Source organism: Nanorana parkeri, unplaced genomic scaffold (genome assembly GCF_000935625.1).
Source record: "Nanorana parkeri isolate BGI_ZX_2015 unplaced genomic scaffold, ASM93562v1 scaffold1192, whole genome shotgun sequence".
NCBI classification, from domain to species: domain Eukaryota; kingdom Metazoa; phylum Chordata; class Amphibia; order Anura; family Dicroglossidae; genus Nanorana; species Nanorana parkeri.
In genome coordinates, this window is record NW_017307460.1 from 36,866 (window position 1) to 52,480 (window position 15,615).

A 15,615-nucleotide genomic window follows, 5' to 3' on the forward strand; every position below is an offset into this window, starting at 1 on the left:
AAGTCCCACCCCACCCGATTAAACCCCTCCCCAACCCAGTCCCCAAGCTAGTGTATAGGAGGGAGGGAGAAGACTCCCTGTCCCTCACTTGCTTGTCACTGCTGAGGCATCGAGATTGATGGCCTCAGTGCGTTTTTTTTCTTTTCTGTATTGGACAGCTTAGACCAATGGCACTTTGCCATTGGTCCAAGTTATCCACAGAGCTCATGCCTCTAACACAGAGTAGAGGCTGTGACAGCTCTTGCCTCACCAAGTTAGCTTACACAAGCAGTGGGGAAGCTTGCTGCTGTGTAAGCTAACTACCTCTAAAAAGTCAGATGCAGCGCTGCCTGTAATTAACAGGCAGTGCTCCGTTCATGACAGGTTACACAGCGGGGAGGATTTCCCTGCTGTGTAACCTGATAGAAGCCGATCTGAATGGAGAAAAAGTCTGAAGCTGACAGCTTTTTCCTTCATAATACTAGGTGAGGCTCCGCCTCACCTGTCTCCCCTGACCGCACGTCCCTGAGTTTATCCAGTTTCCCATCTCCTCTGATAAAAAAGTGTAATACAGAATAGATAATAGAAGGTAACACTGCAAGTCCTTTGGTCAACGTGTCACCCTTTTCAAGACCCAAAGTCATTCTCTGACATACTTGTTGAACATAAAATCTAAGAGCAAATATAAGACATGTGTGAGGATTTATTAGCTCTCAATTCTCCTTTGCACATCTCCCAGATATGTACACTTTGTACGTGATAGTGCACAGAGCTCCATGGGACAAGAAGGTGCATTGGTTTGTAATGAGTAGAATACAGGAGCTATCAGTAGTGTGCGCGGGGTGGAGTGCTATAGGCAGAGTAGACTTTACTTCAGAATGAATAACTGTTCATAGAATTTGAGTATGTTTGTAGGTTCAGGCAACAGAGCACCTGGAGTTGGTTACATTGGCAGGGGCAGGCTTGTGCATATTGGGTAGGAACCAAAGAAAACTCAAGGAAGGAAGGTAGGGTCAGCAATGGTTGAACATTTTTCATTCCAGAGCTATACATAAATAATAAAATGGATCCAAGCCATTCTTTTCTGTAGAAGACTTCCCCGTGGAGCCAATGTGCCTAGCAAGGTCCAAAATGTCCGGGCATTCTCAGGTCTTCTCAGCACCAGTGTGATTAACCAGTTATTTGTGTTGAGACAAACAGGTTTAAAGTGGACGGTACCAAAATAAAACCAACTTATTATTAAAATCAATTAAAACAGCCTTGCCGGAGACTTGCTAGATTTATGTCTCACTTCCGCCAAGTTTTGTAATGAGTCCACCTTAGTGGCATTTAGGACCTTAGAAATTAATGTGCTGTTACTGGTGTTACATCTTCTCAGATCTGCCTTGATAGTTTGATCCTGGCTGTAGGGAAATAACCTCAGTTCTCAATAAGAATATTGATACATACGGTCCATAAAGAAAGCACTTTATGTGCAGATGCGTTAGATGTTGGACAGTTCAAGCAGAGACAAAACACATAGAGGTGTTTTTATAAAATGTTCACAGAGCTTTTCACCTCTGTGTGGTAGATTTCCTATGCTTCTCCGTTCCATCGAATGGCCATAATGACGTGCAAATCTACAGCACAAATGTTTGCAGAGAGAACAGCTCTGCAAATATTTTATAAAAGCATCCCCAAAGCATGGTCAATGTAAGATATATGTACACACATCAAGCTGATATGCTATAAAGACAAAGAGCAAGTGTCAGAAGGAGGAGAAGGAGGAGGAGGAGGAGAGGGAGGAGGAAAAGAGGAAGAAGTAGAAGAGGAAGAAGGAGGAGGAGGAAGGAGGAGGGGGGGTGAAGGGGAGGGGGAGGGAGGGGAGGAAGAAGAGGAATCGGAGTTGGAGAGAGGGAAGGAGGAGGAGAAGAAGAAGAAGAAGAAGAAGAAGAAGAAGAAGAAGGGGAAGAAGAAGAGGAAGGAGAAATGCATGCAAATTTGTCTTACAGTTATACTGACACTGCTGGGCATAAATGACCCCTTGACAGGAAAGGGTTAACAGAACACTCCATATTACAAGAAATGAATGGCAGACAGTAAAATCAGTTCATAGTTATTCATCTGTACAAGCTCCAATGTTTTGAATTGTAGTTTGCATATATATTCAAATATCTTCCAAGTCCCTTCACAAACAGCATAATAAGTAAATAATATGAAACGTATTCTTCTGTACCGAGAGCGCTAGTTCAGCAAGGTGATGGCCACTGTTTTGGAAAAGGATTTCATCTTACAGTATTTCAGTATTACTTTTGCAGGAATTGTGTGTGCAATAGGGCTGATGATAAACTCCTTTATAGTTGCTGTCAATGGCATCGACTGGCTGCAGAGGAGACCGATTTCTGCTACGGACAAAATTCTCACCGCGTTAGGGATTTCAAGAATTGTCCTTCAAGTAGCTTCCTTCTCCTATGGGATCCTGACCACTTTCTTCAAAGGTTACCTGAACACGTCTCCCATACGCTGTGCTGTCGACGTGGCTGAGGTCTTCAGTACTCAGTTCAGTTTTTGTCTGACCACCCTCCTCTCTGTTGTCTTCTGCTTGAAGGTCTCCAATTTCCACACTGACTTCCTACAGCGAATGAAGAGGTTTATCTTGCAGAGGGTCATCCATTTTATTGTCATTTCCATGCTGTTTTCCATTTGTTATGCTTCTATCCAAACATGGGAAGAGGACTTTGTTACCTCAATACACGCAGAGTGCAATACAACAGGAAATACTGGAGGGTCCACAGTCAACATTGCCTTCCTCTTAGTATTTGTGTTGGGAAACACGTTGCCTCTTCTTGTATATTGTTTCGCATTAACTTTTCTTGTTGTTTCTTTGTGTCATCACATTTCCAGGATAAGAGCCAACGGCAACTTAACCATCCAAATGGACACTTATTATACACTTATGAAATTTATGGCCATATCGTTTCTGTATTATACTGTCCATAGTGTCGCAGCTCAAGTTATTGTGTATTATTATTATTTTCACCAGGTGGACAGTATATTGTTTTATGCAATTGTGGACTGCGTTCCAGTTCTGCAATCCGTCTATCTGATTTGGGCAACAGCCAAGCTGAGAAGTAAGATCAACAGGATTCTTCAAAGCTTGGCCAAGTGGGTGTAAGATAGAAAAAGGTTCTGAATCCGAATCCAGGGATTCACTGGAAAGAATAGCTCGGTGAAAACAAGGAACAATGCACATCATGCTTTAGTAAAAGGGACAGTATTTTCCAAAATAGAAAATATAGAAGTTGTACACTGTATGGCTGCCCGTCTCATCTATATGAATTTGTTGGACATCCCATTCCTAAATGAAATGATGAGTTCAGGTGTTTCCAGTGAAGAGCCCTGTTAATGTTACTACATACAAAGACATTATAGGCAGTTGTGCTCTTCCAACCTTGTGGTAACAATTTGGGGAAGGCCATTTTTTTATTCCAGCATGACTGTGTACAAAGCCAGCTCCTTAAAGACACGGTTTGACCAGTTTAATGTGCAGGAAATCAAGTGGCCTGCACAGTGCCCTGACCTCTACCGTATTGGACACCTTTGGGATTAACTGGAATGCTAAATGTGAGCCAGGTCTTCTCATCCAGTACCTGACCTCACAAATGCTCCTCACAAATCCCTGCAGACACCAACCACAATCTCATGGAAAGTCTGTTCAGAAGACTCACAAAATGAGGCCATCTCCAGATTGATGCCCATGGTCCTAGAAAGGGATGATCAGGTGTCCAAAACCCTTTGGCCATGTAGTGTGTGCATTTTAAATAGAAATCTGTACCTACCTATTGATATATTTTATAAATAAAGCTATACTTGTAATTGAACACAATTGTTGCCTGTGAGCACCTCTTAGTCCTACCTTTTTGTCCCCCAGAACACAATCTTGCTCAGGAGCTGCCATACACTTGAGAGAAGAGTTATTTGGGCAGGCACGATCTAAGTGCCCTTAGGGAATGCCTTCTGTGGATTAGAGAGTGCTCCATAAAACTGGCCATACAGTGATCTATTTTATTTGAATCTAAAAAAAATAGACCTGATTCCTCCATCAACACTAACAGCGTGTTGATCGAGGAATCACTCTGTTTTCATTGTATTCTGACAGGTGCCCCACAAACTGTGCGAATTTCAGCTGGTTCCCCAAAAAACGGGTGAAATTCGTGCAGTGTATGGGCACCTTAAGTGTGGTATGTTTATGTGAACAGAAAGGATATACACTGCACTTCCAGCATTAAAACCTATGTCCAGCCAAAAAAAACCAAACCCTTTTTTTCGATAACATGGGGAAAAGAGCAGAATCCACGTCAGGTTTTTTTTGCTATCCAATGCTCTGTTAGAGTGATTTCTTCTCACTTCCTGTTCCTGTTGCACCAGTCAGAAACTGAGGAAACATCTGAACAGGCAGAAATGCAAAGCTTACTCTTGTTCTAGCTTTCCCCTACTATAAAATACTAGCGTGATGTTATTGTTGATGAAAAATTACCCTCACTTTTTGCCACTATTAGAAGTGATCCGTACAGTTGCATTGAGGTATTTGGACCGGGTCTCCAATGATCATATTGAGACCCAATTGAAGGAAAAAAAGTGTGTAAAAAAGTAATATACAGTGGCGGGAATTTATCAAAGCAATTGCGAGTGTTTGAACTTGCACGGAAAATATTTGCACCAGACTTATCCAGCTAGTGTAATGTTGTTGATAAATGAGGTTTAATAGACTCTAAGAAAGAAGACTCGTAACTCCAGGCAAAAAGCTTAACTGTCGCATCTTGAAGAAGTGGTCATGGGGACTTCTTAAGTTGCAATTGTTTTGTTAGGTGATGCTCCAGTTTCAGACAGCCCCAGAACAAGTGCAGATGAAAACACGTGCAAAAAAGGTGAAAAAAAACATGCAGTTGGAAAAGTAGTGCAAGCTCTGAAGAAAACAGGGGCACGATAACTTACCTTCACCTCCTCTGGCTGTTTTCTGCTGGGGAAGGCTGCAGAAAACCACCCGTGTGTCTGTGTCCATCTCAGCGCTCCCGTGTACTCAGGCGGCTGTCTGCTAAGTCCTCACGGCCGAGGCCCAGGGCTGCCCCCTGCAGTGCCTGCAGGCTTTTTTTTATTCTCTGCTCCCTCCACAGTTTTTGGCGATAGGCATGGGGGGGCCTGTCGCATACCGATCCGATGGTAACCGTCGGCCGGACACCAACGGGCCCCCCCATCTCTGCCCCAGGGCTCTGTTTGAATGGATACTGGGCCCCCCTCGTAGGCTCAGGCCCCGGTGCGGCGGCACCACCCTCACCGGCAGTAGTTCCGCCACTGGATCTCAGAGGCTAAAACAGTTGCAAGTGCTTTGATAAATTCCCCCCAGTATATCTGTACCTATCTATCTATCTATCTATCTATCTATCTATCTATCTATCTATCTATCTATCTATCACAAATATAAAAAACTGCTTAGATTAATCCCCAGGTCCCAACAATGATGTTGGATGATCTGGATGACATTTGCATTTATTGTGCAACCATCAGATGATCATGTACAGCACATAAATGTAAAGCCATGTGGATTTTTAGTGAGTGCAAACCTGTGAAAAAGTCACCATTGAGCTAATTTGTGCCCTCACCAACCCAACTTGATCGTGTCATACTGTTTTGCTACCAATTTAGGCAAACCGTTTTTTTCCCCTGCGTGTGTTGCAATGTAGCATGGTAAGGGAAATAAAACTCCCCTAAAGTAAAATCCAAATGCTCACTTTAAGATTTACCATTCCACTATGTTACATGAACATTGCACCAATATGTCTGTGAAGGTTCTCATTCATCCAGGTCATGGTATATCTGTAATAAAATAAGTCAAGGCAACTGGACTTGCTGTATTTTTCTTGAAGACGTTTCACTGACCATCCGATTAGCTTCCTCAATTCAGAAGTTCTGAATTCAATTCAATTCTGAATTGAGAAAGCGGGTCGGATGTCCAGTGAAACATCTTCAAGAAAAATACAACAAGTCCTGTTGCCTTGACTTATTTTATTACAGATATTGCACCAATGTTACATTTTAATTTAATTTTGAGGCTTACATTTTGGGGTAAATATGTGGAGGTGTGCAAATTGTGTGAAGGTTGTGTTTGGAAAAGTACAGGAAAATGCATTTTTTTATGTTTCACTATTTCTTCCACAAAAACAACCTGGGAAATAAAGATATACAAATCTGCTACCAAACCTGTCCCAGAAATGATATATTTTATTTTATTGTATACTGCAATGTATAATGAGTCTGAGACATCTGTGAAATAAAAAAAAAAAAACACTCTGGGACTTAAGGGCATTGAGGGAGAAGCAGGCACTTCAACCACAAACCATGAAGTAATCCTTATGTTACTCCATAGTCCTGGATGCTTCCTACCTGATGGAAGTTGCTCCTCTTTTCTGACCATGTAGCCACCTCCTTGGAGATGTCAACTCATCACTTGCAATGCTGGGCAAGCTTCCACTGCTGGTCCTACATTATCCCTGAGGACTTCGAGGGCCCGACCACATTCCAGAGAGGGAGAGGAGAGCACCAGCTGCTGCACAACCATGAACTACATCCTACTAGACATTGGTCTAAACCCTAATTGGGCCCCTAGATGGAGCTGAGGACCATTTAACACTGACAGGGGTGCTTACAATGCTCTAAGCTAATGGTTTAGGCTGCAACTGCTTAAAAAGTGTTAGCTGGAGTTTAGATTTAATTTATTTGTCCAGTCCATCATTATTTGTTAGACCATGTAACACTATACTCTCCACAGGGTGACAGTGGTGCTGTCCAAGGGTAGCTCCATTGCTCCTCCATAGTGTGGAGCGACCCTAAGAAAGGAAGCATGTTACTGCCCAGATTTCCAGGTGAAAATAAAGGAACAGAAGCCAACACAAAAAAAGATAATGCATGTAGTCACCTCATCTTACCACTGGCATACTGTAATATAATACATTTTGTTTTTAGGTTTAATTATACTTTAAAACCTTGGTTCTCAACTGGTGGGAACCAAAAGTGGGCCGCAACCCCGTGTTCAGTGGGTCACAGCATGCCTTCCACTTTTCTAGGTGAGAGGCTCCTCAGCTACCCCCTAGCGCAGTACTGTCAGCTCTCGGGCCAAGCCACCATTCAAAATATGCTGCTCGGCGCCGAGTGTCAGCTTGAGGTGGGGTGGGCTGGGGGTATGGCAGCAAGGTCGCTTTATCCATACATGCATAGCTTACAGCTCCTTCATGTGCCCTGTAGAGGTGCCTGGACCGGAGTGACATCACATTCTGGCTCCCGCCACCTCTACAGGGCACACAAGGGAGCTGTACAAGTAATGCACATATGGATGGAGCTCTGTCACAGCACAGCAGCCCGCACTAGACCCAGGCTGAGGATCCACTCGTAAGGAAGGGATACTGAGTGTATCAGAAAAAAATAAAATATATTTTTTGGAGTGTATATGTGTGTAAGATTGTATCTGGGGTTGTGTGTCTGTCAGTGTTTTTGAGGGCCCGTTCACACTAGAACAATGTGTTAATCTCATTGTACCCTGCAATTAACACACTGTACCATGCAATCGCACCTACTGTGCATTCTTGTTTGGGAGGTCTGTTGCGTAGCCAATCATTTGAATGGTACCCCAAACTCACCTCCGCCCACATTTCGTACGCCTGCACCAGAATGCCTGTGCGACTTGGGTCGCGACTTAATGGCCAAGGACAAATGTGGGTCCTGAGGTTACACAGGAGGTTGAGAACCACTGCTTTAAGACAACCCATTCATTAATTTGCCTAATGCACCACAACAGACCAAAAATCATGCATACAGAATTTCCATTGTGGTGCAGTGCAACACAGGTACACTGGGAAGTGTGTTGGGGTTGTTGGAAGGAAAAGAAATGAGTATTGGCACATAGCACACTTTAACAGCCATATTGTGCCAAGAAAGACATTCTTCCAAAATTCAAATAAGTGACATTTTCAGCAGTAGAGTGCGGGATAACTTTGACAAGGTTGGCAGGCATGAATATGTAGTGTAATATATGCAAACCTAGAATCCTAGTTTTAATGCTGGCAGCCCTAGGGGCCAAAGTATGGGAACAATAATTGGAATGCAATCTGGGGAAATTAGAAACCCCGGATGGAGCTCCTAGCAGTCCTAAATGCCCCTTATGTGTTCACCTTTCTGGAAAGAAAATGTATTTCAGTACATTAGGGTGGGGTGTGGTGGGAACGTGGCATGTTTAGTAGGAACATGACCAGAAGCAGTGTAAGCGTGAGAAGCGGTGAGAGCCACTTACCCAAAAAATCATACCAAGGTTACTAAAATATTACTACATTTTGGCCTTATTGATGGCAGGAACCTTGGGGTGAAATACCAGTGGTAGGCATAGTAGGCACAAGTAGTGTGTACCACAAATTCCAAAATCCAAAGGGATTCTGAACAGTGAATGATGTTATTATGTTATAGATGTAGATACAGTGATAGTCATTAGGGGGAGCAGACCTGTCATAGACCTTGTGCCAAAAGCAATGGAAGTCCTCAGAGGCAGTGGTGTCCAGAGTATGGAGCTATAGGAAGACCAATTACAGAACCACTGCACAGAAGCTAGACCCAGGAAGGGAATGGGTTTTAGACAAAATGAAGCACGCTAGCACACTACAAAGCTCACTCGTGTCCACCTGGTCGAAAAACCAGGCAGACCAATTCCTCATGGCCAGCCAAAGCCGGCCACCGAGCACTAAGTCGGGTGGGCTCTGCCGAAGATAGACCCCCCAACCGGTTCTAAGGAGAAAGAAACCTCATGGCTAACTTATCCTCCCCCCTAGACTTCAGGGCAGGCCCAAAGACCCACACTCTCCTTCCTTGTGGGAGTGAAAATAATAACACAAATAAAAAGTAGATCATCACCATCATCAGTGCAGAGCATGGAATCAATGGACAGAAGAGTAGTGCTTAAGGACTAAAAAATATATATGTAATACCACAGGTTATTGTGTGGTGGACCATAGGGAGCTAAAGAGCCACCTCTGAACTAGTTCAAAGTGCAGAGAACCCTTCTAAGACCAGAAAGTATCTGTATGTCTCATTATATCACAAATCTAAAAAATAAGAGAATTATTCCTCATTTTAGAAGAGTGGGTGGAGCCATGGAAATCATGCTTTGGTCCATTTGGGCAACTGTGCATCTAGACCGGCTCATTTACAGCAGATATACAGCCTTACTTTGTAGTCAGCGGCGAAACAATCGCCATAACGACCCAGGCGGCCGCTATGGAGCCCGGGGCACAGGGGGGCCCGGCCAGGACTAGGAACAAAGGGGTCGCCATGCGGGTCGCCTGGGTCGCTATGGCATCTCAGGCTGAGGCTGTCACTGGCGGCCGTGAGGAGGAACGTGCCGCTGTTCAGATCACTGACAACCTGTCCGTAATCTGTGCAGCGGCATGTTCCTCCACACAGTCGCTGCTGACTCAGCGACAGAGGAGGCTGGGCCCTGCGTTGGCAGTGGAGGAGGAATCAGGGCCCGGCAATGGAGGAGGCGGCGGGGTCCGGGGATGGAGGAGGCCGGGCCCCACGTCTGCAGTGGAGGAGAAGGCAGGTGCAAGCGATGGAAGAGGAGGCGGGGCATGGTGATGGCGGAGGTGGGGCCTCCCAGCGACTGTGGAGGAGGAGGTGTACAGGTCAGAGATATGCAGGGGTGTGACCAACCGACCTGAGACCTTGCAGAACCCACCATAGACAGTCTATGGTGGGCTCTGCAGGGTGACTCTCAGTTGGGCTGTTTCAGATGTCAGGTGGGCACACTGCAAGGGGCTTAACTAGAAATCACAGGGCCCCATACAAAATTTCGCAATGGGGCCCTGTGATTTCGTGTTACGCCCCTGATTGTAGCACTGTTTATTTATTCTAATCTACTTTTTAAGCTTGATGGACATCATAATTGCAGTACAAGGATACAATGACTTCTATGACAGGGCTTGGGGACTGGCAACAAGCTATAATCCCTTGCGGAGGAGATAGTTTTTTTCTTCAAACAGATGCACAATAAAGACATGGTTGGAGCAGGTTTTGTTTTGCAATGTAACGAAATTGACAGATATCCCCACATGTCTCATTCCATCACAAACCTCAGATTTTAATTCTGTATTTTTAGACAGGTCATCCTTGTTCATGTAGTTTTTTTCACGTTGTCTCTATGTTTCTTGTAACTGCAAACCAAAATGTAGAGGTTTGATGCAAATACAGTCAGAGAAAATGTACAGCACACGTTGTCTCTGCGGTGAGGACATTCAAATCAGTTTCAGGAGCTTTATAGCTTCAGCTTAACAGCCACTTTTGCGCTACAATTTGCATTATTCATTCAAATAACCAAGTTCATAGATCCTTAGATTGCTTAGTAAACCTATCATTAGAGCGATACCTTTCATTGCTGGAGAGGTGGCCAGGTTTATGAGTACAGCAGGCAACATGCACTATCTAAATCTTGCTGCAGCCATAATTTCCTTCATGGTGGGAATGACGACTCAATCATTCATCATAACCGTGCATATTGTTGACTATCTGAAAGGACAACCTTTGAGTCCCGTTGACCAAATTTTGCTCTCCCTTGGGCTGGTAAGAATGTTCCTCCAGGTTTTCTCGTTGTTTGATGCGTTTTTGTCTCTTTTCTTTCGACATGTATTTCCTGTACCTGCCATATTATTTCTGTACCTGATGTCCAACGCCTCCAACCTTTCCAACATTTGGCTGACGACTGTGTTTTCCGTCACCTTCTGCCTAAAAATTGCCAATTTCCACACCGCTCTCTTCTTGCGTCTGAAGGCCACTCTATCGCAACAAGTTGTGCGTCTGATTGTGGTTTCGGTTCTGCTCTCCATTTGCTTTATTTCCCTATTTTTGTGGGTTGATAGCAAAGTAAATCAGGCCAAGGAGCTGCAAGGTCACGCCATAAATGAGACTGAATATCTGACCCATGTGTACATTTTTGTAGCGATGGGAAATAGTTTTCCATTCATTATATATTCCAGCTCAACAATTCTTCTCATCACCTCCCTGTTCCTTCACATGAGGCAAATGAAATCTAACGCCAACGTGACAGCTAATCTGGATACTTACTACGAAGCTATCAAGTTCATGTCTTTTTGCCTTCTTTGCTTTGTATTACTGGTGGGCACCAATGTGACGGTCTTGCACTACTACAAATCCCTAGACGTAATAGCGCTCTTTATTTTTTGGAATGCTTTTCCAACCCTTCATTCCATTTACCTGATCTACAGAACAAACAAACTAAGAGAACATTTCCTGAGAATCCTACATCGTGGAACCAACGGCCAGGTCAATGGAAGAAACTCTGAGCCCAAGTCAAGAAGCCAAGTGGAAACAATCAGCCGTTGAGCTCATTTTGGTAACATAGTATAGTAGCATTAGAGTTTATTTTTTGGTTTTATAGAAGAGTGTTGCTGGGAATGTAAAAGGTCTGAGCACAGGTCCTTATGCCATAAGCTTCCACGGATCTGACTTTTAAAGTGCAACACATGAGTTTGTCTATTCATTAAGGCAGGGGTGCCCATTAGGTAGATGGTGATCTACCAGTAGCTCTCAAAGCTGATGCTGGTAGATCAGGAAGGGTGTGAATGGCGGCCCCTTTATTCCATTTTGGTATATTTATTTAGCTGTGCACACATGATTACATATTAGCCTGAGTCTGCTGAGCCAAGCTCCCTGACATCTTTCTGGTGGATATTGGTGGATGAAGTGCTATGTATTACATCAAAGAATATTAGTTTACACAGCCTGTTGCACTGCACTGTTTGCAAAATACAGCAAGGTGAGCCAGGAGAGAGAGCGGGGAGAGACAGAAAGGAGAGAGAGAGCAAGGAGAGACAGTCAGGAGAGAGAGCAAGGAGAGACAGCCAGGAGAGAGAGCAAGGAGAGACAGTCAAGAGAGTGAAGAGAGACAGCCAGGAGAGAAAACAAGGAGAGACAGCTGGGAGAGAAAACAAGGAGAGACAGCCAGGAAAGAGAGAGAGCGAGGGAGGGTTTTTTTTTTCGTTGGTAGACCTCATGTAGCTCGTCATTTGAAAAGTAGATGTTAACACCAAAAATTGTGGGCACCCCTGCATTAAGGGGCCTAGTCATCAATGTTTTCACCCAAGGTTCACACATTTTATAATGGAGTCTTATGTGATATTGACAAGGTAGAATATCACCAGCACTCCAAAGATATAATTTCAGATCATAGTGTTCATTTATTGATATATAGCGTCACATATATCAGAATGCCAACGTTTTGGGGGCACGCAGGGTCCCTCCATCAGGGCGACATTAGGCAATGGTCATTATGAAGGGACCCTGCGTGGCACCCGAAACATTGGCATTCTGATATATGTGAAACTATATATCAATAAATGAACACTACGATTTGAAATGATATCTTCGGAGTGCTGGTGAGCTTCTACTTTCTCAAGCTTGAACATACATGGCACCATCCGAGCACCATATTCATCACTGGTTGCAGACGCTGAAAGGAGTGCAGCGGACACATCTATAAACTACGTTACTTTTATGTGGTATTGATCTTATGTATGTATCTTGGGTGAAATTTGTATGTGTCTTGGGTGAAAACATTGATACATTGACCTTGTAGAGTGCATGTGAGAATGAGACTTCAAAACAAGTATTTATGTACAATCTAATTTTATCAAAATGCCTTTGCTACCTGTTATACCCACCAGTTATGTCTATTGATGAGCTTCTGTGAATTACAAAGTCACTCCATCTTGATAGCAATCCTGTCAGTCCTGCCAAAGAGCTGAGTACACACGATGCCTAGTCTTAACTTAAGTATAAAACCCTTTGTGCCATTTTGAAAAAAGATCATCTTGTTACTATGGGCTTTAAGCATATTTATACCCTTAACCAAATACTTGCCATACTTATCAGTCCTTAGATGTGGTGGCTGCATTCGTTTTCCTTTTTCAGGCTTTTCCACCCTGTGTTTTCACCTGGTGATCCCCTATCCTAGGGTGACAATGCTCGCCCCACTTCTGTATCTATAGAGGGAACCATGGTTGTCACTCTAGTCTGCTTTGTCTCTTCATCCCCATTAGATAAGAGGTGGAAAATTAGTAGTTTAAAGAAGCAAGTCTGTAACTACAGATCATGGGGCCCCATACAAAAATGTGATGGGGCCCCCCTGATGACCTCTCTCTGAGCTGTGAGTAACAATGCCAAGGTCCCAAAGACTCCTCTTGTGCATCTGAAATTGTCTCTGCACTATAGACTTTACAGGGGAGTTGTTGTCAACTGCAACCACTCCAACCCTTGATGATACAGTTCTGTGTTATCATCACATGCCATATGTTTAATTTACCTCAACACCCTAATGTTGTCCCCCTTCCACCCCCAGGCCCCTGTCTGGACTGCTATGGCTATGCCACTGCACATAAGATAGCTTAGATGGAAGATAACATTCCTATGATCATGTGATTTCAGTTCAAGACATTACAAGGATGCTATATTTCTGGCAGGATCAACATGTTTCTGTGCTTGCAGAAAATGTAATTTGCCTGAAAAAAAAATCAATGCAGCCATTACATCTAAGGATGGGCAAACTGCAATATATATATATTTTTTTCTTGGGTTTAGGTTTTCTTTAACCAACCTGATTCAAGTTAAATGTCACACTGCCTTTCACTTGTCCAGAAAGTCTCCTTATTGGTCATAAAGGGAAATCTCACTGGACAGGGTGCTTAGTCCTGAAGACATCAGGCTCCGAGTAACAAAGTGAAGCCAAGGCCACAAAGAAGATTAAAGAAACACTAAGCTCCGGAGTCAAATCTTAAAAATGCATTCAGGTCCCTTAACTATGAACAAAAATGTATCTTATTTGTGTATCACTCGGCTGTAGATCCTCCAATCATCTCTGAATTGGTGTTGACACTGTCCTTCCTTCTGGAGGGGGGCTACTTTTGTTCCCCATGGTCCCTGTGTGTGTTGTAAAGTAGTCACCGCTCCCAGCTCCCCCCCCCGGGATGGACTGCAATCTCAATACAAATGAGTAAACTAAATGTGAGATTGCAGTGGTGTCACAAGGTGGGTGCCGGAGGCCCACACCAGGTGACACCATCAGAGGGGGTGACACCAAAGTGAGTCAACCAGTTGACACCATCAAAGGGGGTGACACCAAAATGAGTCACAGACATTTTCGTATAACCCCCTGGGAAAAGCTGAACAAGAGAGGTGAGTACCTGGCAGCATGCCTTATCCCACGGGATGTAAATCCCCTCCTCTCTCTGCAGGTGTCCATCACCGAGATGGCAGCCGGCAGTTAAGTGCACGTGACATCATTATGTGCGTAATGACGTCCCAGCAGATGACACCCAGCCTGGGGACACCTCTGTAAGATTGTAGTCTATCAGGGGTGTGAGCTTGGAGCGGTGGCTACTTTACAACACACATTCTGATTCCGAAATTTCGTTAGCGATAGTCTGGATGAAATTTTGTTTGTTGGACGAAATTTCGTTGCAGCAAAGTGACAATTTTTTTTTAAACATTTTTTTAACAGTCTGCAGAAGAGGAAAAAAAAGCGTGAGGTTCCCCCCCTAATTCATACCAGACCCTTTAGGTCTGATAGGATTTTTAAGGGGGAACCTCAGCCCCCCAAAAATGGGGAAAAAACAATGGGGTCCCCCCTAACATTCCTGCAAGACCCTTGAGCGGAGCACAGGCCCGGCAGGGCAGGAAAGGGGGGGGGGGGGGGATCGTGCGCCCCCCCCCCGTTACCAGGCGCCCATGTGCCCTCTGTATTGGGCGGGTGTCTCCATGCCGATGGGGACAAGAGCCTCTTCCCCACAACCCTGACCTGGTGGTTGTAGGGGTCTGCGGGCAAGGGGGCTTATTTGCATTGGGGTACCCTTTTAATTAAGGGGCCACCCTGATGCCGCCCCACCCCTTGTGGATGAGCAAGGGGTACTTGTACCCCTACCCATTTACTAAAGGGTTAAAATTCTATGTAAATATATAAACCACACTTTAAGAACAAATTCTTTAATTGAAAAAAAAAACAAAGAGTCAATTTTTGAATATTTTTAAATATATAAATAAAAAAAGTCCCGCAGCACGACGACCGTCCAAACCCGACACTGGATCACCCACAGACAACACCGTGTTGAGTACCACCATGGCCTGTTTTGCTTCATAAATAATAAATTTAAAAAAGTCAAGAATAAAAGTGAATTTTATTATTATAATGTCTATATTAAGACTAACAATGTACTTATTCCTATATTCCAGCTGATGATGCCTCTCGGGGACTGAAATGGAAATCAATGACACAGCAGGTTCTTATGGCTCCTGAGATATCAAGAATTTTCCTGCATTCTATGTGTCAGATTTAGATAATTCTAGAGTGGCTTGATGAAAACAATGGCATACGTATCAGAACCTGGTGCTTTCTTGTGGGCCTGAACCTGATATAACCAAAAATATTTTGTCTCAACAGAGCTGAACTGTAGAGCTTTGTGGTGCCTGGAAGTAACCCTGTAGGTCTTCATGATGATCCTTGGATCTTAGGTCTAGGTTCTACATTGAACTTTGACCCCCAAACAAGGCCCA

The 15,615-nt window shown here is 44.0% G+C and overlaps 1 protein-coding gene across 1 annotated transcript; it reads left to right on the top strand.

Moving 5' to 3' along the window:
- The first annotated feature begins 10,515 nt into the window (after nucleotides 1-10,515).
- On the top strand, nucleotides 10,516-11,394 carry LOC108796906 (taste receptor type 2 member 40-like). Its single transcript, XM_018568462.1, has one exon. The coding sequence runs from the start codon at nucleotides 10,516-10,518 to the stop codon at nucleotides 11,392-11,394; it is 879 nt and encodes a 292-aa protein (XP_018423964.1).
- Nucleotides 11,395-15,615: the final 4,221 nt, after the last annotated feature.